The sequence below is a fragment of the Solanum verrucosum genome, unplaced genomic scaffold (genome assembly GCF_900185275.1).
Source record: "Solanum verrucosum unplaced genomic scaffold, falcon-dt-bn FXZP01000222.1, whole genome shotgun sequence".
NCBI classification, from domain to species: domain Eukaryota; kingdom Viridiplantae; phylum Streptophyta; class Magnoliopsida; order Solanales; family Solanaceae; genus Solanum; species Solanum verrucosum.
In genome coordinates, this window is record NW_026020027.1 from 946,643 (window position 1) to 969,921 (window position 23,279).

At 35.6% G+C, this 23,279-nt stretch overlaps 2 protein-coding genes across 2 annotated transcripts; one reads left to right on the forward strand and one right to left on the reverse strand.

The window, feature by feature from the left end:
- Nucleotides 1–3,238: 3,238 nt before the first annotated feature.
- LOC125821222 (general transcription and DNA repair factor IIH subunit TFB1-1) lies at nt 3,239–14,067 on the reverse strand. Its single transcript, XM_049500641.1, has 20 exons — nt 13,696–14,067; nt 12,367–12,445; nt 12,215–12,276; nt 11,973–12,036; nt 10,968–11,091; nt 10,671–10,746; nt 10,419–10,511; nt 9,963–10,007; nt 7,293–7,349; nt 6,724–6,879; nt 6,489–6,554; nt 6,224–6,347; nt 5,808–5,864; nt 5,583–5,710; nt 5,301–5,492; nt 5,097–5,210; nt 4,901–4,978; nt 4,473–4,520; nt 3,632–3,700; nt 3,239–3,438 (listed from the first exon to the last, which is right to left on the reverse strand). The coding sequence occupies exons 1-20, from the start codon at nt 13,774–13,776 to the stop codon at nt 3,352–3,354; spliced, it is 1,800 nt and encodes a 599-aa protein (XP_049356598.1). The 5' UTR covers nt 13,777–14,067; the 3' UTR covers nt 3,239–3,351.
- Nucleotides 14,068–15,602: 1,535 nt separating this feature from the next.
- Nucleotides 15,603–23,108, forward strand: LOC125821230 (protein DNA-DAMAGE INDUCIBLE 1). The gene is made up of 16 exons (XM_049500649.1): nt 15,603–16,005; nt 16,137–16,169; nt 16,679–16,812; nt 16,966–17,074; nt 17,665–17,781; nt 18,355–18,420; nt 19,325–19,387; nt 19,473–19,517; nt 19,607–19,668; nt 20,560–20,653; nt 21,341–21,433; nt 21,529–21,598; nt 21,681–21,748; nt 22,326–22,377; nt 22,632–22,657; nt 22,742–23,108. Exons 1-16 carry the CDS (start codon nt 15,940–15,942, stop codon nt 22,868–22,870), a joined length of 1,227 nt encoding a protein of 408 aa, XP_049356606.1. The 5' UTR covers nt 15,603–15,939; the 3' UTR covers nt 22,871–23,108.
- The last annotated feature ends 171 nt before the right edge of the window (nt 23,109–23,279 follow it).

Below are 23,279 nucleotides of genomic sequence, written 5' to 3' on the forward strand. Positions count from 1 at the left end.
GATTCCACCAAAAGTAAGAGAAAGAGTTACTCAAAATCAGGAGGAGGGAAGAAAGAGTTACTCAACACCTGTGTCAAGTGCATGGCTTGAAAAATTATGTGGTGGATTTGAAGCAAATGTCATGTCAATGTAGAGTGCCATGCCATCATGCTCTAATGCTGCATGACTAATATTAGAGAAGATCCTACCAAATTTGTTCATCCCCTACTCAATGAAGAATGCTATGTGAAGACTTATTCTAGAAAGATCAATCCAGTACTGGAAGAGAGCAATGGCCAGTTGTAGATCACACTGTTGTGCATCCTAATAAGGAAATGGAGAAGAGGAGATGTAGATAACCAATTAAATGGAGAAGAGAATTAGATGAACAACCAGCCAAAAAGAGAGCAATTCATTGCACTTGCAAAATATGCCATCAAATTGGGCATAGTAGTGGGAAGAAAACATCTAGTACAAACGCTGGCAAACTTCATTAGTAAGTTTATCGGTTTTTCTTACATTGAGTTTTTGAAAATTGTATTTCTAGCTGAAGCTTGAGTACTCCATTATTTTGTTGTGATTCTGTGGAAGTTTATTTTTTTCTTCTAATGCTGGTTTTGTTAATATTCTGCTGGTGCTTTCTGATGCGGCTCTTGAATTGTTGGTCCTTTTTGATGAGTTTGTGATGATGTTGGCTGTTGCTAGTCTTTTTTGCTCTAGTATACTCTACTGCTAGTAGGTTGTTTTCTTTTATAAACCCATACGGATTTTGCTGCTATTAAGCTGTTGGGTGCTAACCTGTGCTTGTGCATGAAGAACTACTGGTCTTTTTTCTATATATGGTAGTTTTAGTCTAAATCAGATTCTATGTTCAGATACAAATTGCTTTATGGAGCAACATCAGTTCCTTTTTGTTTGCTTTTTAGTCACAAGTCATTTTTGTCAAACTGAATTGCTTTGGTGTGTGTTACATTACATGTATAGTCAATGCATATGGTTTTCGTATTACCCAACTAGTTTTCGCATAGGAATGCTATATTCATTTGCCTGTGCTTCTCATTTCTTGTTACCAGTGATTTGCAAAAACCACCGGATCTCTAGTTGCTGGAGTAGCCGCTTTTAGAACCACATTATTCACAATTGGAGTTCCAAAAAGGATGCATCTTCAAGTCCAAAGCACTTCTGCTCGTTGCATACCTTGATCCACTGCTGTACGGATAGTGTTTGCTGCTGCAGTTTGAGCAGCAAACAGTTTTCTTCTTCCCGTACCCTTTGAATCCAGAAGTACCAGCGGACTTTATCCTTCCTTCCTATGTATAATCAATCAGTAATGAGATAGTACTATGAGTTTTTACTTGCCGTCTCACTCTCTTGTTTTGTTAGGTATATCAGTATCTTTCATCTTATGTTACATTATACGTTCTCATCTAGAAAAAGTTGAATCGGCATACAGATTTTTGATCTGTTCTTTTATTGTCATCTGAAATGAAACATGACATTCCAATTATCAGAGTGCTTCATGTTTGGAGTTGTAAAATTGTGCATGATTTTGTTTAGAAGAAACAGTGTTCGGATTCTGTTTTGTGCTACTGTCAAACCTCGTTAGGTAATCCAAATATATGTGTTCAACAACAATCATTGACTCAATGTCGTTTGTCTGGATATTTTGTATCTGCTATAGAAAAATGCTGATAACAGGCATTTTGGCCATCGAAAAGGCAATACATCCACTCTTAGGAAATGTTAAGTAAACATTTGTGATCATTCATATTACTTATCATTATCCAATGGATTACATTAATAAGCTTTTTTATTTTTGATGGTAAGTTATATACAGTTTATAAATATGGTAAAAATAGTACTACTATATAGTTAGTGAGTTTTAACATGTGATAATAGGCCAATTATCGTTTTTATTAGATTGTCAATTAATGTTCATCAAGAAATTTACTTGTAATTATCTAATAAATGACAACAGTTTTTATAATATTTTCTTAAATAATAGGTTCATTCTGCTACTCTTTTTCAACCATAGACTCTTTTTCTCCCTTCCATAGACTTATAACTACTTCTCCCATTTCTCAACTATATATATTCACACCTTCTTTCCACCATTCAAGCTGATAACACCTTTGGCATGACAGCCAGACAACATATCTTGATCCATCGAACAAACAAAACGAAAAAAAAACAATTAATTTTTTTTCAAAAAAAAAAGAGAGGGTCCTGATGTGTCTATTGTTATCTGGTAGGATTTGCATGTTATGCATATGCTTATTTGTAGTGGTGGTTACAATTGGTTTGTTGTTTGGATTTGGAGTTTTCAAAGATGGATATCACAAATTGAAACACACAGTTCATGTTGATGAAGGAAGGCCCTTCATGGGTTACCATTCTACTCCACCATATTATTAGCAACATTTTTCTTTCTTTCTTTGTTTTTTGAACAAAGATTAATTGACACAACATTGTTTTCATCAATGTGTAAGAATTATGTTGTTAATTTGATAATGTAAGGTGTTATATACTTTTGGAAAGTTATGTGATTAACAATTCTAATGTTTGGTTGATTAATTTGGACTTGCTAGGTAGGTGAGTTATAGGTTTTCAAGTTTGATTTCTTGGAGTGCTTTGTAATTGTTTTATCTATTGTAGTTGGTATATAAATAACCCAAAAATTCATCAAAGAATATATATGTATATCTACAAAAAACACGCAAGTGTTTGCGATTAACAATAACCTATCTAAAATTCGTCAATACTGACTAAACCGGCTATGTTATAGATGGCGAAATCACAAGGGCTAAGTTAATTGACTGAAGGGGACAAGTTGTCAAAGCGTAGGTGAGTGATAAGCATAGGAGGTGCGGTCAAAAGGCAACAACAATGTGGTTCTACATTGACAGATCTGCAGAGTAGGGGGTACTTCGAATGCCTCGTATCAGGTGAGAAGAAGGGAGCGGTAGGCATAGTAGGGTTCAAACCTACAATACACCGTTATGAACAGTACGTTTCAACCAGTTAAACTCTAATCCCTATGGATCCGTATATATAATTCGCTCACTTCAGGAAGAGAAGATGAAAAAGAATTCTTCTATCTACGTCTTCCTCTTCCCATGAATTTTAGAAAAATAAATAAATTCTAATGTCATTCTTAACAAAGTTTCAATAGATCAGCCAACAAAGAAGGAAGAAAGAAACATTTTTTAGAATAACTCAATAAAGTTCCATTAGATGTACAATTTCCTCAGGCAGTTACACAATAGAAACTGTCAAGATATAAAATATGGTAATAACACAATCAAACAAAATTTTGTTAGATGTACATATGTGTATGGTAACCCCCAGAAAAATAAAGGGCTTTAAGATTGCCTAAACAAATCCATTTGGTCTCTCACCACTTTTGGCAGATCTCTTCTGTATATCTGCGTCGTAATGGGCAAAGGCAGCATCCAAAGCCTGCGGAAAAAACGTATGTTTCCATGAGATTCAAAATTAACAGAACAACTCCAACAGTAGGAACTTTAGAGAACATAAAATGTCTGTGTAACATGGTTTGAGAATTAAGCAGGACCACGAATATTCATGTAACTTTCCTGCTGCTAGAGCATTCTCGAACTCTACTATTAGTGTCGTGAAGTCAGAAGTTAACCTGAAGCATTGGCTGTACAAGAAGGGAAACTTGGTGTCTGACATCTGATTGCACAGATTCCTTGATCTCCTGGAACATCAAATGAAAATATCAGAACTTAACATCACACAAGAAAAAACTCCTCAAGTCTATCTTCAAGTCTAATATGACTAAAGATAGCAAGAAATAAACATTATCAAACTGCACACAAAGGGTGGCTGGGCAGGGAAGCAATTTGATTTCCACTGCATCAGCCCTACCACCAAAAATTGCCGACCAGCAAGCACCTGGTTTGGTTTCCGATGTCTTTTATTATTTTACTTCATTGTTCACCCTTAGACCCCTACTTGGTTTGTTCTTCGTAATTCAAAATTTTCCTATTATTACTACATCAATCTTCTCTCAAAATAAAAAAGTAACGAGAGATCATTAGTATCTTGATGAAATGGTTTCCTGAGAACTTCAAAAGAAAAAAAAGTCATATTCAAAGATTTATGGAGTGTTTAACTAAAATCTCCAAACTGTTGATGTTTTCTTATTGTTACAAATGACATTGTTCTATCATGAACTATTTTGTTTCCCAAATCACCTAAACATTGTATCTATACCAAACCAAGCTAGTCTAAATACCACTGTTGGTTTATCTTCTGCTCCACATTATTCAGAAATTTGTACCCAAAGATGGAATCGAAAAAAGCCGCATAACAAATTTCCAACACAGGCCATGCTTTGTTTGGTGCATTATAGATTTCAAAAATACAAAAAGGAAAAAAAGGAAAAACATAAAGAATCTGCAATGAAACTGTAAAAGGGGAAAAAAGGTCCACAAGTGCATATTTATCCATTTCCAAAAGATCAATACCTGCAACTTGGGATATATCTGAGACATTGCATCCTTTAACCTAGTCACCTATCAAATGATGAGGATTAGAAACACTTTAGGGATTATTGATTCAATATAAGAAGGAAAAAACAATGAAAAATTTACAAAAATGTCATGTTATCACAAGATCAAATTAAATTCAGATAGTATGCATAGTTAATACATAAGATGCACCCAAATTTTGAAAATACCAGACAATTAAAATAAGTAAAACTGCCTAAACACTAAATCTTTCTTTCGGACCATACAACAGAATTTTGCTGGTGACAAAAGAAGTAGCCTAATACAATTTTTACCCTTTTACAAGGCCTAATACAACAGAATTTTGCTGGTGACAAAAGAAGTAGCCTAATACAATTTTTACCCTTTTATAAGGCCTAATACAGCATTGATATTCAAAATATTACCTTGGCGTAAAAATATTTTGTCGTTATTGGATAAGATGACCAGAAGTGCTTCAATAATTCCTGAATTGATGTCCAATGCTAGAAGTACAATGAAAATTATCATTTGTCATGGTTAACAGAATTTAAGAGCTGTAATAAAGTCTGGACAAAGATTTTAGATTCAGAATAAACAAAATCACCCTGTAAAACAACTCACAAGTAATAGCTCATTTTTCGTTGCACTAGGCAACTGATCTAACACACTCTCATGGGGATTCTTTCCCAGATGATATTTTGTACTTGAGATATTCTGACTTAGCCCGTTGAAAACCTGTAATCAATGATATATAGTTCAACTTCTCCATTACAATATGATATCATTGGATGACAATATCCTAACTTCAAAAAAAAGGAAAAATACCTTGAGAGCTACTTCGGGACTAATTATTGGTTCAATCAATCCTTGAGAATTTATCTCAGAGATGGAGTCCTTCAAGGAGCAAAAGGCTTCTTCTTTGCTCACACTAAATTTCAACTGTCTTATCCCTGTTTCAGCATCTCCCAAAGCCTTTACTGCATTTGCTTGTTGAGAATCAAAGTAGTCTCGGGGATCCTGATTTAGGAAACAATTATATATTAGATAATCTAATGAAAATCATGGTTGATGTGAGCAGAACAACAACAGAATTGATGAACGCCACACCTTGATACTTAGCAATGCAACTGGTGGGTCTCGAGGTCCCTGAAGATCCTCAATCTCAGCTACTCGAGAAACTTTTTTTACACGTTCTCTATATGCATTCTCATCAGACACTTCAGTAGCTTGTTCAGCTGCTCCACCAAATGCAATGAGTTGTATAAGCTTTTTCCGGGCTTGGAACCAGAATGAGATAAATGGACAACTGTATGAGTAGTAAATGCATTTTACCCTGATATGTCCTGGTGAATGCTTCAGCAACAGATCTTGTATCACCCAGCTCAACATCTTCCCAGATTGATGAGACAATAAGAAGGAAAAATATCAAGTCAAATATGAAACAAAACCAACTCAAACAAAGGCAGCCAGAACCACTAATACATCATGAAAGGTTCTCCTAACCCGTCTCCCTCTCCCAACCCTAAGCAATAGACATCAAGGACATCCACATAGAAGACACATTAATAATGCATAACAAAGAATCAGTAGTGTACATACAAAATCATTATCATTTTGCACAAAAGTGCCGTCATACAGACAACTTCAGTCTGCTTCACAATTTGTCTCAGATGAGAAAGAAATTTAAAGGAACTTGCTCAGTTACAGTGGAATGGTGCTATTGATAGAGCTTGTTAAGAGAAGCTTACCTATAAGTCTTCCTCGAAGAACCACTGCTGCATGCTGATTGAGGTATTGCGAGAAAGACCTTTTGAATGGTTCATACTGTGGTTCTAGAATCTCCTTAGTTTCACCCTGAGGTAGCCCATGATCCTATTTTTACCATGACATATGAAAAATAGGTTAGCTCCAATTCTCTTTTAAGGGGTTAGATCAAAGAATATACAAGAACAGCAGGTCCTATCGAAAATAAATGATTAAATTGCATTGCAGAATAAAGCTTCGCTGATGTACCGGGAGATGCATATAATCATCACCTTCATCTGCTTCCATGTCCAGAGTTGGATCCACTCTTCTGATCTGAAAAGAATATAAAATGTAAAGACTTCTGGAAGTTCTTCTCCATTCAACCCCTCTCAAGGGAAGACAGAGAGAGAGAGAGAAGAGGGAAACAAGAATACTCAGTGGAAGTTCTTTTAGGATGGAATTTGTTAGAAAACAATGAAATAGTAAATATCTGGTGGAATACCTTCCTCCGAGCTTCAGATACTAACATATCATCTTGCTTCAAGAAAACTGCAAGCTCCTCATCTTCAGCAGCCTCCGCAGCAGCTGCAACAATGTTTTTTGTACTGTGGAGGTATTCAGCTCTTGAATATTTAGTCCAGAATTCTTTTTCTGACATCTGAGATAGAGAACAGAAGCAAGAGATGTAACATGCAACTATAAAGATCCAGAATTCAAAAGTTTGATTTGAAGATAAAACTGTAGCATAATTAATTCTCACATAACATCATTGCTGTAATAGGTGGCTTTGGGAGATTGTTACCACTTAGTAAAGCAATTAAGATGGAAACCTGAAGATGAATTACACTAAGGGAGCAAAGGCCTGTACCACTCCTATATTCAATTGTAATTGGAAAGGGTTTACCTAAAGCTTCAATGAAAGATGCTTCAATGTTCTTAAATTAGTCCGATTTTGGTGACAAGTTAAGCATGCATATCTATCTCAGCATGCTTTTGTGCATAAAAAGCTCACAAGATAAACGGATTGAAATCCAAGAAAATGTATATACTGCTTGCTGACTATATTTTTACCTTGTCAGGAACAAACTTCAAATATGCTTGGCGGACAGCTGGTTTCTCTGCAAATATCTGAAACAGGATTCACCATATTAGACGAGATTTACAAACAAAGCAATGTTACATATACAGCTACCAATACTTCTTCATTACAATATACAGAACCTTGAAAAAGCTCAATTGTCACTTTTGTCGTTTAATTTCATACACTAGCCTAGAATAATACTTTAAAGAACTGAGGGAAGAACATCAGAACTAGAAGAATTAGAAATCCAACAACTTACAGACGAGAGTGAGGCATAAAAAGACCCAAATATGAAGTTTTTTTTTCATCCAACTCTCCTGTGTGTTAGATTTTGATTACTGAACGAGAGTCCGACTATTAAAAAAAGAGCAAAGAGTCCAACTACATCCTAGATCCAATAAGTTGTGGGGGTAGTGGGCTCTGTAGATCAGAAAGAGCTGCAAATATCGCACTAGCGGTAAAAATGATTCAAATAATTTTAGCGCTAAATAAAAGAAGATTATTAATTAAGTTTTGTAGGTAAAAGCATAGTACATTTCTGATGTAAATTTCAGAAAATATTTTTTCGATAACAGAGAAATCTGCAAGGACCAGTAGCACGGTTTGAAACCCAGCGGGTAATGGGTCTGACCCTCTACCTTCTCCACTTAATACCAATGTTCAAACTAATGACGTGTACCTCACGATAAACACATCATGTGTGTGATCTTACCATTAGACCAAACGCCAAATTCTTAGAGCTTTACCCTTCGGGGTGGCCCAGTGGTTTGGGCTTGGGACTTCCATGTTGGAGGTCTCAAGTACGAAACCCCTTGTCAGTGAAAGCAAGGGGTTTGCCTTCTGAGTCGAGCTCGTTGCACTGGGCTTGCCTAGTGTGGGTTAACTCTCCTATGTGGTTTGCGAGCTAGTGCATAGGAGCGGGAGTTTTACCCTGTGCGAACCCAAAAGTAGCGGCTGCAGGTTTCCCATGTCATAAAAAAAAAATTAAAAAAAAATCTTAGAGCTTCCTCAACTTCTACGTGCAAACCCTGGAAACTAACTTAGTGTATTATTTAAGTTTCTTTCTCTAATTATCTGGGTCAAAGCACTTACTCAAAGTTTTAAGTTGATGTGTTGTCTTCATAGTTTTCCAGATTTCTGTGCTTTACATAAAATTTTGGAACCTCAGATTCTTTCCCTTCTTCTTGTGGTCAAGTTATGGATTTCAATAATAAGAATCAAGGGACAGCCTAGAAAGCTAGCTCCTCAATGGTTTTGCAATCCTGTTCGGACTGCAAAACAAGTTGGAGAAACTCTATCTACAGTAATGCTTTGAAAATCCCATCAGTACACAACTTTAGCAATTGTGATTACACCTGAATCGTCCAATACAATTCTAACCCCAACAGCTGATGCCCAGAAGTTCTCTTTTACCTATTCATTTTTATTCTATGCAAGTTTACCACTTCAAATCAACAATTCAATTGCATCTGAAATGATACTCGGTTCCCAAATGTTTTTGGAAAACATTTATAAATGCAGAAACCAAACTTAGTTGGTTAAAAAACTGTACCAGTTCTTTTGTGAAACATTTATTTTGGTCTAAGAACGAAAAAGCAACTTAACATGTTGGATTTGGCTTTGGTTTAGTTTTTTGAAGGATTGGTTTCGAAATGAGCTTCGAAGCATTTCTTGATTATTTCTGAAGCTAAATATTTTTGTTTCTTTTTTTTTGAGAAAGTTAACTGGTATTATAAACATAGAAGTACACCATTGGTGAACTCCTGTAGTAATTACATCAAAAGTATCGAGGGTTTACCAAAAAGAATCAAAACACCTATCTCCCTCATAAATATTTTTGTTTCTAGAAAGTGTGAGATGATCTAATTCTATTTTTTTTTATGACTGTGGTGTCCGGGCCAACTTTCTCACACCTCGACTAATTCCACGGGATACCTACCATCTCCCACCAGGTAACTCTGTTCACCAAGGTTAGGACAGATGGAAGAATCACCTAGTGTTTTGGTCTCTGCTGAGAACTGAACCTGAGACCTCATGGTTCACAACCACTTCATTGACCACTAGGTCACACATCATGATCTAATTTTGTTTCCAAAAAGTAATCTAATTTAACCATTTCTGTTTCGAAACAGCATAATCCAAGCAAATCCTACCACACAATTGTTGCCTTCCTTGCTCAAACACATTCCTAGAATCATTTCTTCAAAAATTAAACCAAAACCAAATCTCACTTTCCATAATCCCAATCCTACTTCAACTTTCAGTAGTAACATACAGTTTGCAGCACCCAGCTCAGTATACAACAACTTTTTTCTTGCTATCTCACTTTCCATAATCCCAATCCTACCTCCACTCACAGTAGTTAAATACAGTTTGCAGCACCCAGCTCAGTATACAACAAATTTTTTCTTGCTATATTGATGCTCCTGACTGAGGCTTCTAGCTCGATAGTTCCCTTATTTTTTCACCATTAAATCTCCTTTAATCAAACCTACTAGCCATTTTTCATAATGACTAAAACAAGGAAGCATCCATCCTTGACCTACATCATCTCTACTGTTAACAAGAACAACTTATAGTGACCTTGTTTGAGCTAAATTTATACTTCATACTGTTTCATTAGACTCAATTTAACCACTTCATAAAACAAAAAATGTTACCTGGTGAATAACCTCTGGAGTCAAGTTAAATGTAACTCTGTTCGTCTGAAACAACAATGAAAACAACAGATAGTCAAGCCCAGGTCAACAATTGGAAGGGGAGAGGGATAGACGAGACTGCAGACCACATTGTTTCCAATACAAGGTGGTTTAAAGCCAAAATATTTGCATTTTCATCTGCTTCTAGTAATTTATTTGTAAAAGGAGCCACAAGTTTATCCGTACATCTAAAGTGGTAATTCCATTACTCAATACAAAGAGGAGACAAGTTTATCACAATACTAAGCACCTTCAGAATTAAGAGAAATAGAATCTAATTAGAATTTGAGAAAATCACTATTGCTTAGATATATCTTGGAGAAGTAAACACAGCACCCCCTATCAGAAAAAATGTAAGTCATGTATACATGCAAGTATGGTGACAAACAGACCACAGAGAGAAGATCTCCCTCTTACCTGGCCATCAGATAATGGTTTTACACTCCACATGTCATTTTTTAAAGCTACCCGCTGTTTTGGCTTCTTATTTTCACTCTGTTCCAGCAGCTTCTGTAATACATTGACAAGATAAAATACTGTTATGTCTACAGAAAGCAGCCACCAACTGCTTAGGAAGGATTCCAGGTATAGCTCAAAACTTTTAGCGAACACAGTGATTTACTATGTTTATGAAAAATAATCTATTTAAAGGTTTTTCTACCTACTAACCTTCCTAGCAGCCCAAAATTCAGCCTCTGATAGAATACCTCCAATGACCAATTGCCTGTGGAGTTTCTGCAACTCACTGCAACCACTTACACTTTTTAGTGATATAAACAAGACGAGAAATAAAAAGGAGAAGATGAAATGCCAATTTTGGAAAGAAAATTTGCAACAATAACTGCAGATTTCAAGTAAAGCCGTAACATTTACAAGACACATTTACAACACTAGTTAGCATAACAAAAAGAGATTTAGAAAAGGCCCCCTGCCTGCAAAATTGAACCAGAAAAAAGTTCCATTCACCTGTTCTCCTGCAGTAACTTAATCCGACGCCCCATTTCTGTTGCATTAAGTTGCTCATCATGTGGAACAGCAGGTTTTTCGGAAGTAGCTTTCCCTATTTCCCCACAAGCTGCAATTGCTGAGGCTGTTCAAGGGAAAACAGATTTGTAAGCAAAACCACAATTTTAAACTATCAACTTGGAATGTCCAGTGCAGGGTAATCATATAGTAACTGCATACACTTTAACGAGCTAGCTGGTGTTGAACTAGTAATATAAAACAGTGAAAAAAAAACATTAAACCTTTTAAGAGGCTATTCTCTGATTTTGTTATCTTAACCTATAGACAGCAATGCCAGTTGGGCAAAAAAGAATCATTAGACAGAAAACAAAGTCTTAACTCGTTAAAATTTCCGAAAAATCAAACTGTACTTGAAAATAATTAATGTCAATAATACACACATGGAATGGAGCATTTAGGCAGCAATATCTTATGTTCTGCCCTGCTCAAAATGCTCAAGTTCAGCAACAAGCCAATTCCACACTTGCACACAGGAGCAAGAGAAGCATGGAGGAAAATGTTACTCAATACCACGAGAAGGCTGGTCTCAGCCCTTCCCTACCATTTATATATTGTCTTGCCTCCTCCTTTAAACAAAAATCTACTAAATGACCAATGACTTCATTGAGCTCCAATTCGATATTTCTGGGTCCAAAAGCGAAGGCCATCGGTAAAATAGGTAAAAACAAACTCAAAGTCTTACTTACACAAATGTCAACATGTTTGATCGTTTGTTATTATTGACTAACAATTCAGAATATTCAAGTACAACCCCATACAGCTAATACATGAAAACAAAGGGCAAACGGATTTGATCACACACCACAAGAAGGAATCAACAATGAGACACGTAAATGTAATGAAGTCCAGTATATTTCAAGTTTTCACATATTTGAAGCAGAATGGTCCACTTGTAGCTGGGTGATGAAACTGATGGATGAGTCAATGAATGTCATAAAGACTAACCAACAAAATCCCGACACTGGTCACGGTCAGGGAAGCTATCAAATTCAAAAAGATAATTTCCACCCTGAAAATAGTAGAAAATGGATTTAGTTGCAGTACTCAGATAAGTTAGCAGTTTGTAGACTTCACCAGCACTGGAATCAGTCTACTGTTTCTAGACTTGACCAGACATAGAAAGAAAACGGTCACTCTCATAATAAAGGGCTCACAAGTAGAATGCTTTTCCAAACATAAACCCGAACCTGAGCTTGTGTAAGATTAAGTAGAGCCTGCTTACTTGAACACTCCTTGGAAGACTTGTGGCCTGAAAAAAAGAGAGGAGAGAGAGTCAGAGTGAGAACGGCGGGAGAGAGAAGCGAAGAATCATGAAGGGAAAAAGGACAGACAAAAGCACCTTTAATCAACTTGAACTCCACATTAAGCTTTGTCGTTAATGTTGGGTCATTCGGCATAAAATAAAACCGTTCCTTGGTCTACACACAATTAAAAAGACAAATTAGAAAATCAACAGTTGGTTGCACAACAACTGTAGTAGAATCTACCATACAGATCATACAGAATCTGAAATTCATAGTTCATACCATCTTAAAGAGGAATCTTTATTGTTGAATCCATAACCCGATCAGAAATTGTGTTGCTTCTTTTTTCAGATTAATCCTCCCCCACCCCCCCCCCCCCAAAAAAAAACCCCTAACCAGTTGCCCAACAGTTCCCTTTCCCACTTTTGATCCATTGGTGATGCATACCCTCATCCTTAAGATTGGATGTGGACAGTCGTTATTGTCGAAACTGCATTTCGTTAATGCAAACAAAAATAACAATAATGCCTCAGTGCACACTGGTAGTGATGGAGGTCAACTATATGAATGTTTAATATCCATTCTACTCCATTTGTGAACTAGTAAAGGAGATTATGTTAATACATAAAATGAGAGACACCATCTGTTTTAAGCAGTAGTCTTCTGCTGGGTAGAATAAATAGATACTCTTTTGCTAAAAGACTCACTTATCTCACATACTTCTTTAAACTTGTTTACCAGTCAATAAACAGACCATTTGATGTTCTCTCTTTTTCCACCTCTTCCTACGAGCTCAGCATATCACTTGCAACACCGTTATTGTTATTTGTTCAATTAATCAACTATGTCTCATGCCCAAACCAGCTGATGTCAGTCATATGAATCCTCTATATCAGTTTGGCTCTATTTTCCTTTAGAATCATTGTGGCAAACCAGTTCGTTCACCTCAGCTAATTAAATGGGTACCTGCTACCTCCCACCAGCACTAAGTACTCATTACCTAAACTTGTTTACAATCAATTAACAGACCAGTTGATGTTCTCTTTTTCCACCTCTTCCTACCAGCTCGGCATATCAGTTGCATTAATGTTTTGTTATTTGTTCAATCAATCAACTATGTCTCAATCCCAGAACAGTTTATGTCAGTCATATGAATCCTCTATATCAATTCGGGTCTATTTTATTAATAAACATAATGTCCAGGCCAGCTTGTGCTCGCCTAAACTAATAATCAATGTTATTGTTATTGTTTTTTTTTTTCAAACAGGCTCAAGCTACACTCTACCCTCCCCAAACCTAGACTACACTAGGTTTGTTACATTGTTATTGCTATTTTTTTCTTTAAATTTGGGCATATGAAACAATCATACATCTCAATCATAACGTAGCATGCCAATAATCAAATGAGGTGGAAAGGAAAATACCAATTTCAAAACGCCAGGGACGCCAGGAACCTTGACTGAAGTTTTGTACTTGGCACGCTTAACCAACTTACCATCGGCCATAATGGGTGTTCAAAAAATCAAATATTTTCACTAATACATCAACAAAAAAATTTTAAAAATTGGGTATTACGAATTCTTCTATTGAGGATCTATCTACTCCAATACTTCGAATTCAGCAATGACACCAATTTTTCCCCAAAGCTAGAGCAAATATAGAGCTGGAAAATGGGATTGGGATACAGTGATTTATGGACGGGGAAGATCTAGGGTTCCGATGGATGGGGTTTAGAAGAGATCAATCAGTATCTGTGTATGCATTTTGCTTGTCTATATAGAGGAGAGTGATTCCTCAATAAAATTGCTCAAAAGTTAAATTATAAAAAAAAGTAAATAATATATAAAAGATAAAATGAAAAATAAATAAATAAGATTAGTACATGATTATACTAAATGAGTTGTTTACGTAAATTAAGGTAATACAAACATAAATTGTTTCGAGCGAATTATATATTAAAATATTTTGAAATATCGAGAGAATTTCATATCTAACATTTAGGAATGATTAAAGGTAATTTCGAGATTGAATAGTCAATGTACTTCACATATAGTTAAGCCATTTGGAGGCATTGCAATATTGTATAGTCAGTGTATACTTTCTATTACTTTTGGTGTATACTTCATTTGACTTTTGGTTGTTTTTATGTAAATAAAACATGATTATATTTATTGTAAACTAATTTCTTTATTGTATATATTTGAAACTAGCCTAGTTTTATATGGGTGTAATGTATTGTATATCTAGTTGCTTAATATTTTTGTAAAAAAATACATATGAAAGTTTTGTAATATTTTGTATATTGGATGTATAATATTGTATATTGGACTGTATTTTGGGTAAAAGATTTGTAATGTAACTTTTCTAACTATATTTTTGTGAGGGTAAGTTAGCTTGATTGTATATTGATTGAATTTTTCTCATAAAAACATTATGATTTGTAAATCACATTAACAAACATAGTATTGATGGATGAGACACATGGTGGAGTTAACGACAGTCTACAAGTTTGAATAATGAGCCTAAAAAATATGAAGGTTACAGGTTAAGTAAGACTAAAAAGAGTATCTCGAATGGAAGGTAAGTATAATAACATGATGCGAAGGCTTAAATAAAAAACGAGACAGTAGAAATACCCAAAAGATGAAGCTACAAGTATCTTGTGTTCATAATCCAAAAATAGGAGAAACTTTACGAGAATGTTGCATATCATATTTGGAGGGGAGGAATTAAGGTTTGCGTCTAGGGTATTATGTTGTAAAAACGTGTAGCCAAACCTTGAAATATAATTATACGGAGTAATAATTAGTTCAACATTATTCTACAAAACAAAGTGCTAACTAAGTTGAGAATGCCCACGTTCATAAGACAGATGTAACATAGATGCAAATCATGCAATTGCTCAAGTAAATGTGCGGGCATCTCACAACCATCGTTCTCACCCACATTCATCATAACTCTCATTCATTGTCCTCTGTCTTACAACCATTATCATCAACTACCACAATCACCAATAAGTACAAACAATTACCATCATCAGTCATCACTATATATCGTCAACCACCTTCATTATTCACCATCACGATGACGTATTACCATCATTCACCATAACTAGCAATCTTCGTTCAGCTACCATCATCAATTAGTACCGAATACAAACAACTTTTATCATCATAAGCTACTACTTATAATACCACCCATCCACCATTAGTTAATATCATTCTTAATTTTCATACATATATTTTTTAATAATTAATAATAATTTTTTTATAAACTCGATGTTATTAAAAAATAAATTACATTAATTATTTAATATTCAAATCCTAATTATATTGAGAGTTGTATTTAGACTAAACAACACATAACATCAGCTTATAAGCTTCTTGGTAAAGAAGTCCAAAAGTTAATCGGATAATATTATTACCATCCAAATTCAAACACTTCTCACATCGTCTCTCGTCGCCGTCGGTAAACCAAAGTCGTCGGACATCGGAAGATTCGGAAGTCCTTCCTCCGGTGACTTCATCGGAGTCAGCAATTCAATTCGGCAATAAGAAACGAAACGGCAGGGAGGAATTTCGCCGGAGATATTGACATCGAATTCCGTTCAACTATCTGTTCATCAGCATCGCGATAAACGAATCAGGTTTTAGTTGAAATTGTGGAAGATGAAGATCACTGTAATGACGACTGACGAACAAATCGTCACTCTCGATGTGGATCGTGACGAATCTGTAATTCACTCATTGAGCTCTTTCTTTTTATTCCTTTTAACTATTTGTTTATGGGGCCGACTTAAAACCCTATATGTGATTTTGGATCTCAAATTTTTTCTTGCTGATGTTTGTGACAATGTGCACGACAGGTAGAGAACCTGAAAGCTTTGCTGGAAGTTGAGGTTAGTTGGAATTCTTCGTTGTCTCACTTCACATTAGATGGTGATTATGTTTGTGCTTGAAAGTTCAATTTTTGGTTGAATAGTTGAAGTTAGTTGAACATTATGTCAAAGTTCAAAATATGAGTATATAATCAGTTTGAACTCTCCAAAGTTGTGAAAGTTGTATAGTATAATATAGTTAATGGAATGGTGTCAAACAATTTGGAATATTGGATTATGTAAAGTTTAAACTTTGGACAGCTCGGTGCACTAAGCCCTTGCTATGTGTAGGGTCCGGAGAAGGGCAGGACCATATTGGGTCTTAGCTATGCAGCCTTTACCTTGCATTTTTGTAAAGGTTGTTTCTTCTGCCTGTGACTGTGACCTTGGTGACACAGTCGGCAACTTTAAGTGTTGCGCCAAGGCTTCGCTTCAAATATATGAAGTTTTAGTTGTGATATATATTGTGATGGAGGCACAGTTAGCACTTGTTTTTATAATTGGTTTGTGTTTGTGTGTTGAACGATCAGACACAAGTGCCTCTGCAACAGCAGCAGCTTCTGTACAATGGGAAGGAAATGAGGAATTCTGACAAACTGAGCGCTGTAGGCGTTGGTGATGGTGATTTGGTGATGATGGTGTCTAGTGCAGCATCCCAGTCTAGGTGTGTTTTCTGCTCATGTCACTTAAGTTATGTTTCGTTATTCTATTGGCTGTTTAGTGTCCCATGTTGTTACGCTTTCCCCTTTACTCTACCTCATCCTGCAAATACATCTTCTCCTTCATCTTCTGCTAACAATTAATTAAATGCAAACAGTACACCTGCAAATGACTTGAGCTTCAAACAAGATGGATCTGCAGTAAATCCTTCAGCTTTCCAACAACACTTGCGAAATGATTCAAATTTGATGGCCCAACTTTTTCAGGTGGAGCAAGTTCGCCATTTCCTTTCAATTTTCTTTTGCTAAAACAGTTTAAGAAAGAGATACAGTTCCAAAAGCATATTACATTTGTGCAAGATTGCTATTTCCAACACATGTACCTGCTCAGAGATTTTGAACTTGTTCACATCTGTACATTTCCAATGTGATGCATTATTAATAGAAAAACTACCCTTTTATATGACTTCATCCCGATCTTATAGGTCCAATGAAGGATTAGTTTTACTTGAAAGGAAGTTTCATATTTATTTGGTAGATTTCTATTGTACTTTGTAATTTTGTTGGATCAGTCTGATTTTAACATGATTGTAATTATTTATTTTTCCTTATCGAAAAAAAATGATTGCTAATTATGACTTCATTGTGATCTTACATGCGAAGTGAAGGATAGTCAGATTCTGAGAGGAATCATATGCTTTCTGATGGATTCCTCTCATACTGTGTTTCTTTTTTGGATCAATCTGGTGTGAACATGAATGCTATCAACTTTGTTCTCCTCCGATATACCTTGTGGTTGGTTTGAGATCAATTCATAACGCATAGGTCCCGTGAGTTTGTGATGTTTGAACTTGCAGAATGATCCTGAGTTAGCACAAGCTGTCCTTGGGAATGACCTAAATAAACTGCAAGAGCTTCTACGTTTGCGTCATCAGCATAAATCAGTGCTACGGCGTCGTCAAGAAGAGGAGATGGTCAGGAGCTTCTATTGCTAATTTTGCCATCTTTTGTTCTGTTTACTTTAATGTACTTGTCATCCACATTTTTTAAAGTCCCATTGTTGATTGCTTTATAACTTCTTGCTAAAAGATGCCTAGGAACTAAATGCTAGTGATTGGTTGTAAAGAAGAGTATAATTTTGAAATTCCTTTATGCCGCAAACTGTAAGCATTTATTCTATTCATGGTTATCATGCAATATTTACTAAGAATGTAACATTAGGAGAGTCTTTGAAGGTGTTATCCAAAGCTATATGGTCAGTTTTTACACCTATGTTTTTGCCAGCTGAAGCTTTGCCCCTGGCTTATATTACATAGGCAGGGTTGCTCAATATTTTTCAACCATTTGATCTTATTTTTCTAAGTTTAACTTTCTATCCATATTTGATTGGTAAAATTTCTGTTTCCTTGGGTGGGTCATGCCCACCCAGGTACGCATTTTAAGCGGGCTAGATAAAGAAGTTTCATATAGCCGACCCAACTAATTTGGGAACGAGGCATAGTGTTGATTGATATTCATTGATTAATATATGTCATGTTGAATCATAGGCACTGCTGTATGCTGATCCATTCGATGTCGAGGCACAAAGGAAAATTGAAGAGCAAATTCGCCAGGTTAGTTGGCACATCAATCTGATGTCGTCCTTATTGTTACAATTTTTTGAAACTGAAGTGTACCGGCCAATATTTATGAGGCTGTTTCAAGTTATTAGCATCCGTAGTTCCTTTATTTACAATCTTTAATTTTAGTATGGTTATTTTAACTTGAATGGACCATAAACAACCGTGCTTTTTCTCTGTCCCTGTTTTTTCTGGGAAAACAATTAGCTCCTATTTAAGCATGATCTACCACTGTAATAGATAAATGTAAAGACAAATATCTGTAAAGCGGTTAACTTCTTCACTGGGACATTTGTTATTCGATCAAATATTGATTTGACTATGTTAAGTAGCTTTTATACTGAGTCACTCTAATTATGAACTAATGCCGTTAAACAAGTACTGAACCCCTTCTTATGAGCATCTCTTCCAACAGCTCTGGTATGCTGAATATTGATATATTGGTTGGATCATCATTCGACCAACCAAATCATCAGTAGCCTTTTTTTTGAATTTTTGACAGTCTGAGGAACTTCTTGTTGTTGTCTGTGGAACTTGTAGTTGATTTGATTGATTTATACATATAGAATATTCACCCATCTAAAAAAAAACATATGTATCACATAGTCAAGATTTGCGCAGCCGATCGTTTGATCCCAACTAATTTGTGACTGGACCTAGTTGATTGATTGATTGCTGGAGTCTGTGGAGTCCTCCTGGATCACATTACTCTCTGCGCCTAGTCTATTGCAGTGAAATGGCATAATCATAAGTCTTGCCAAATATTTTTCCGTCTGCCTTATAAGTAGTTTTCTCTTTATTCCGTGAGGTCTTTACAATTAGTGCAAAAATTTTCAATATGTAATGGAAGTTGGGTCTATTTATGATAGAGATTTTCCATGTTTTGCTTATTTTCCAGAAAGGAATTGAAGAAAACTGGGAAGCTGCATTAGAACACAATCCTGAAGCTTTTGGAACTGTGGTATGGAAAACTACCTTATGCCTTTCACATATTAATTCTCTCTGTAGTTTTAATGGCAGTTGTGTTGACTTTTTGTCTTATTCAGGTTATGTTATATGTTGACATGGAAGTAAATGGTCATCCTCTAAAGGTAGCGATTATGATTTGAATGTGTTCCATCTTTTTGATACATCTTGTTACATTTGGTTCAGTGGGATTTTTTGTTTCTTTTTGGTTTAGGCTTTCGTGGATAGTGGAGCTCAGTCAACAATTATATCTAAAACCTGTGCAGAACGTTGTGGGTATGACTTATTAGGCTGTGCTCTGTTGTTGATAGTAACTTGTTTGATCCTTGTAATATTTTGTTAGCCCAAATGATTATTATAACACAAGCATAATACCTTTCTTTATAAAAAATAAAAAAAAATTACGAGCTCATAAATTGATGAGTAGTTTTAGTCAGAGATAAATTTTTACCTTACAGAAAAAGTCAGGGAGATGAGAAGAGAAGAGTTCCTCTTGTTTTTACTTTTTTTTGAATATTTAATTGAGTCATGTTGTTCAAAAATTCATATTCTAGAATGACAGAAGAATAATAATAGACAAATTAAAAATTCAACATGCATTATAGAAGCACAGCATGCAAAATCTTCAACTCCTGCTGTAGACTGTCTGGCACTAAGACTGCATACTTTTCATCGACATGCTATGGTGCCTTAAGGCTATTCTGGATTTTTTTAGTTCTGAAAATCATATTAGCTCTCTTATAGTATGGAACACACTACACACCTATACTATAGTGTTACTTTTTCATATCCATTTTCTAATTTATAAGATTTCAGAACTCTCTTCAAAATTTCTTAATAAGCCAGTAGGTATTCATTAGCTTGATGGTGGGGTTGAGTGAATAACTAATAAGTAAAAGTCTAGGGTAGATGGGTGGACCCATCATCCACCGAGTTTTAAGCCGTGTGCCTGACCCTAGGGGATTTCTTGGTTATCAAACAGTAGAAGTTTATAGGCTTTATAGGCTAATACATGACTCACTTTGACATTGAGGGTTTTGGTTTTATTTACTGTAGAATAATGTGCAATAAATGTAACAAGTGTTTGTTGCTTGCTTATTCTTTTCCAAATTCCAGGGATAAGCTAGGCCTGGTTAGTGAACTAACTGCTGACCCCTTCCCTTGCAGATTGTTGAGGTTATTAGATACACGCTACAAGGGCATTGCTCGTGGAGTTGGTCAAACAGAGATACTAGGTCGTATTCATGTTGCTCCAATCAAGGTTTGTTACGTCCTTGGAGCTTATGTGCTACTTCAGTTTTGTGTCTGTACTTCAAGTGCATTGATAGTATACAACAGATGCAGCTATTCCTTACCATAGATAATTGATGTAGCTGTTCTACCAATGAGTCCTTTCTATTTTCTCTTGCGCTGCCTAGAAATTAAATAGATTGCTGGATGACTACGTTTGGCTGCTGTCAAATGCTTTCCATGTTCTATTCTTCCAGTTTCTCTATTACTGTAGTGCATTATGTCTTAGTAGTGTTTAATTTTATGATCTGGATGCCTTATGCTAACTATCCTTTTGATGGCTAGCAGTCTAAATTTTAAATAAGCTACACAGTACACACTAACCTTTATGCGTAACATATAGCTATACATAATAGTCAAATATTTAATAATCCGTCAGTTGCAACTTGTAAGTAGTTTGAGCTTATTGCTTTTTTGCTTTAAATCAGTTTCTCTGATGACTTGTCCCAGTAATCAGCTGGTGATGATTACTTGTTCTACTCATAAAACATAAGGATTAAGTTGTACCAACCAGACACATGGCGTTTATTTTAGTAAATGAAAGCTTTCAAACAAATGAGAAGCTGCCTGGATATGCTGCCTTCAAATTAATAATAAATTCCTAGGAGATGCCCTGCTAACATGTTTCACTTTAATTTGCTACTGTTAACTATGGCAGATTGGAAAAATATTCTACCCTTGTTCTTTTGTGGTGCTGGATTCTCCCAATATGGAATTTCTCTTTGGACTTGATATGCTTCGCAAGCACCAGGTTTACCTTCTTGCAGTGCTTGCAACATCTTTCTCTTTTCCATTTTTCATTCTTTTCAATACATCTTATAAGCTAATGGTAATGAGCTTTTGCAGTGCATGATTGATCTCAAGGACAATGTTCTGAGAGTTGGCGGAGGAGAGGTTGCTGTACCATTTCTACATGGTTGGTGATGCGTCTGGTTACTTTGGTACTGGATACTACTACCTTTGAGCTTTTACTAAGTTTTGTGTACTTCAAATTTCAGAGAAGGATATTCCCAGTCATTTTCTCGATGAGAGGGACGCCAAGGAGGCTTCGAGCTCAGGAGCTCAGGTAAAGGCATTTTTGTTTTGTTTCTAATACAATGTTTTTTCCCGGACTCAACATTAGTGTCTTTAATGTTAGTAGTAGATAATCAAAAAAGTTGAAGTAGGGCTCAACAATAAGTGTCTTTATTGAGAGTAGGGCTCTACATGTTGCTGCATGTAGTTTAATGTGAGTAGTAAATAATCAAAAAATGTAACCTATTTCAAGAGCTATTGTTGTACAAATTGAGTGCACTTGTGGTGATATGCACTCTATGCCATAAAAGATAAAGTTGATTATGAAACTAATGGAAAATCGTTGATAAAATGATTTGGGTGGCCTCTTTCCTTTTATGATTATGACATTCTGGAGGAGATTTTCTTTTTTCTCCTGGGGTTGTTTGAGCCAGTTTGCTCTAAGATGGTGCAATGCACTTTCTATATCTTTAAGGTTGTGCAGCCCTTTCATAATATGTTATAGCATCATTTTCCTCTAAATATTTAAATCAGAATTTTTGACCTTCTGTGAGCAATGCTGTTTCCTTGTTTTTTTTTTTTTAACGAGGCAGCAGTGCTAAACTTGGTTTTTTTCCTTGCTGTATCAGGCAACATCTGGAGCAACAGAGAAGACTGATCCTACAAAAGGAAGTCCTTCTGGTTAGCTTCAATATCCAAATATATTTCTGATATTCCTCCTAGATCATTTCAACTTTGTCTGTGATATGAACTGTTTCTCTGCACCCAAGGATTCAAAGATTCTTTAAGATAATTTGCTTCATATGATCTAGGAAGAGTCATGTTAACATGACATTCAGTTCTCTTTCTTCCTACTTTTGGTTGTTTCTTCAGCTATTTTTATTTTCTCTTCTGAATTGCATTTTCATATGGTTCAACCTTGTCTTAATCCACAGGAAGTGCCGGTGGGAACTTGACACAGGTAAAATTATAGATTAATTTGTTCCTTGGCAGTCTGCATAAATTCTGTGCTATTTCAAATCTGGAGTCGATATTTTATCTACAGGGACCTGAATTTGAAGCCAAAGTTGCAAAGCTTGTTGAGTTAGGCTTTGGAAGGGAAGCAGTAGTACAAGCTCTCAAGTTTTTCGATGGTAACGAAGAACAAGCTGCCGGATATCTATTTGGGGGTTGATTATTATCCCTTTTTTGTCATAGAATTAAGATCTGTGGCTTAATTTGTATACTCAAAACATTTTTTTGGGCATTCAAATTTGTCTTTGAAATTAATTATATTGTTGGACACAAAATTAACCTTGCTTTCCTGCTGATGGATTTGCTCAGGGAGTGGAATTCAAGGTGAATTATTTGGTTCTATGGTTGGTTGAATGTTAATTTAGACTTGATGCATGAAAGGAAATTTGTTTTATTTTAGTTTAACTGCATTTCAATTTTTCATTATATTACTTCCAAGTATGTAATTTTTTTTAATCTCACACATATTTCCATTAGATACACTTCTTTTTCCAATTATTTTCATAGTTCCTTTTTTTCTTTCTCCTTTCCAATTTTGATGAATTGAATTTTCGTAGCAGCTTTCTACT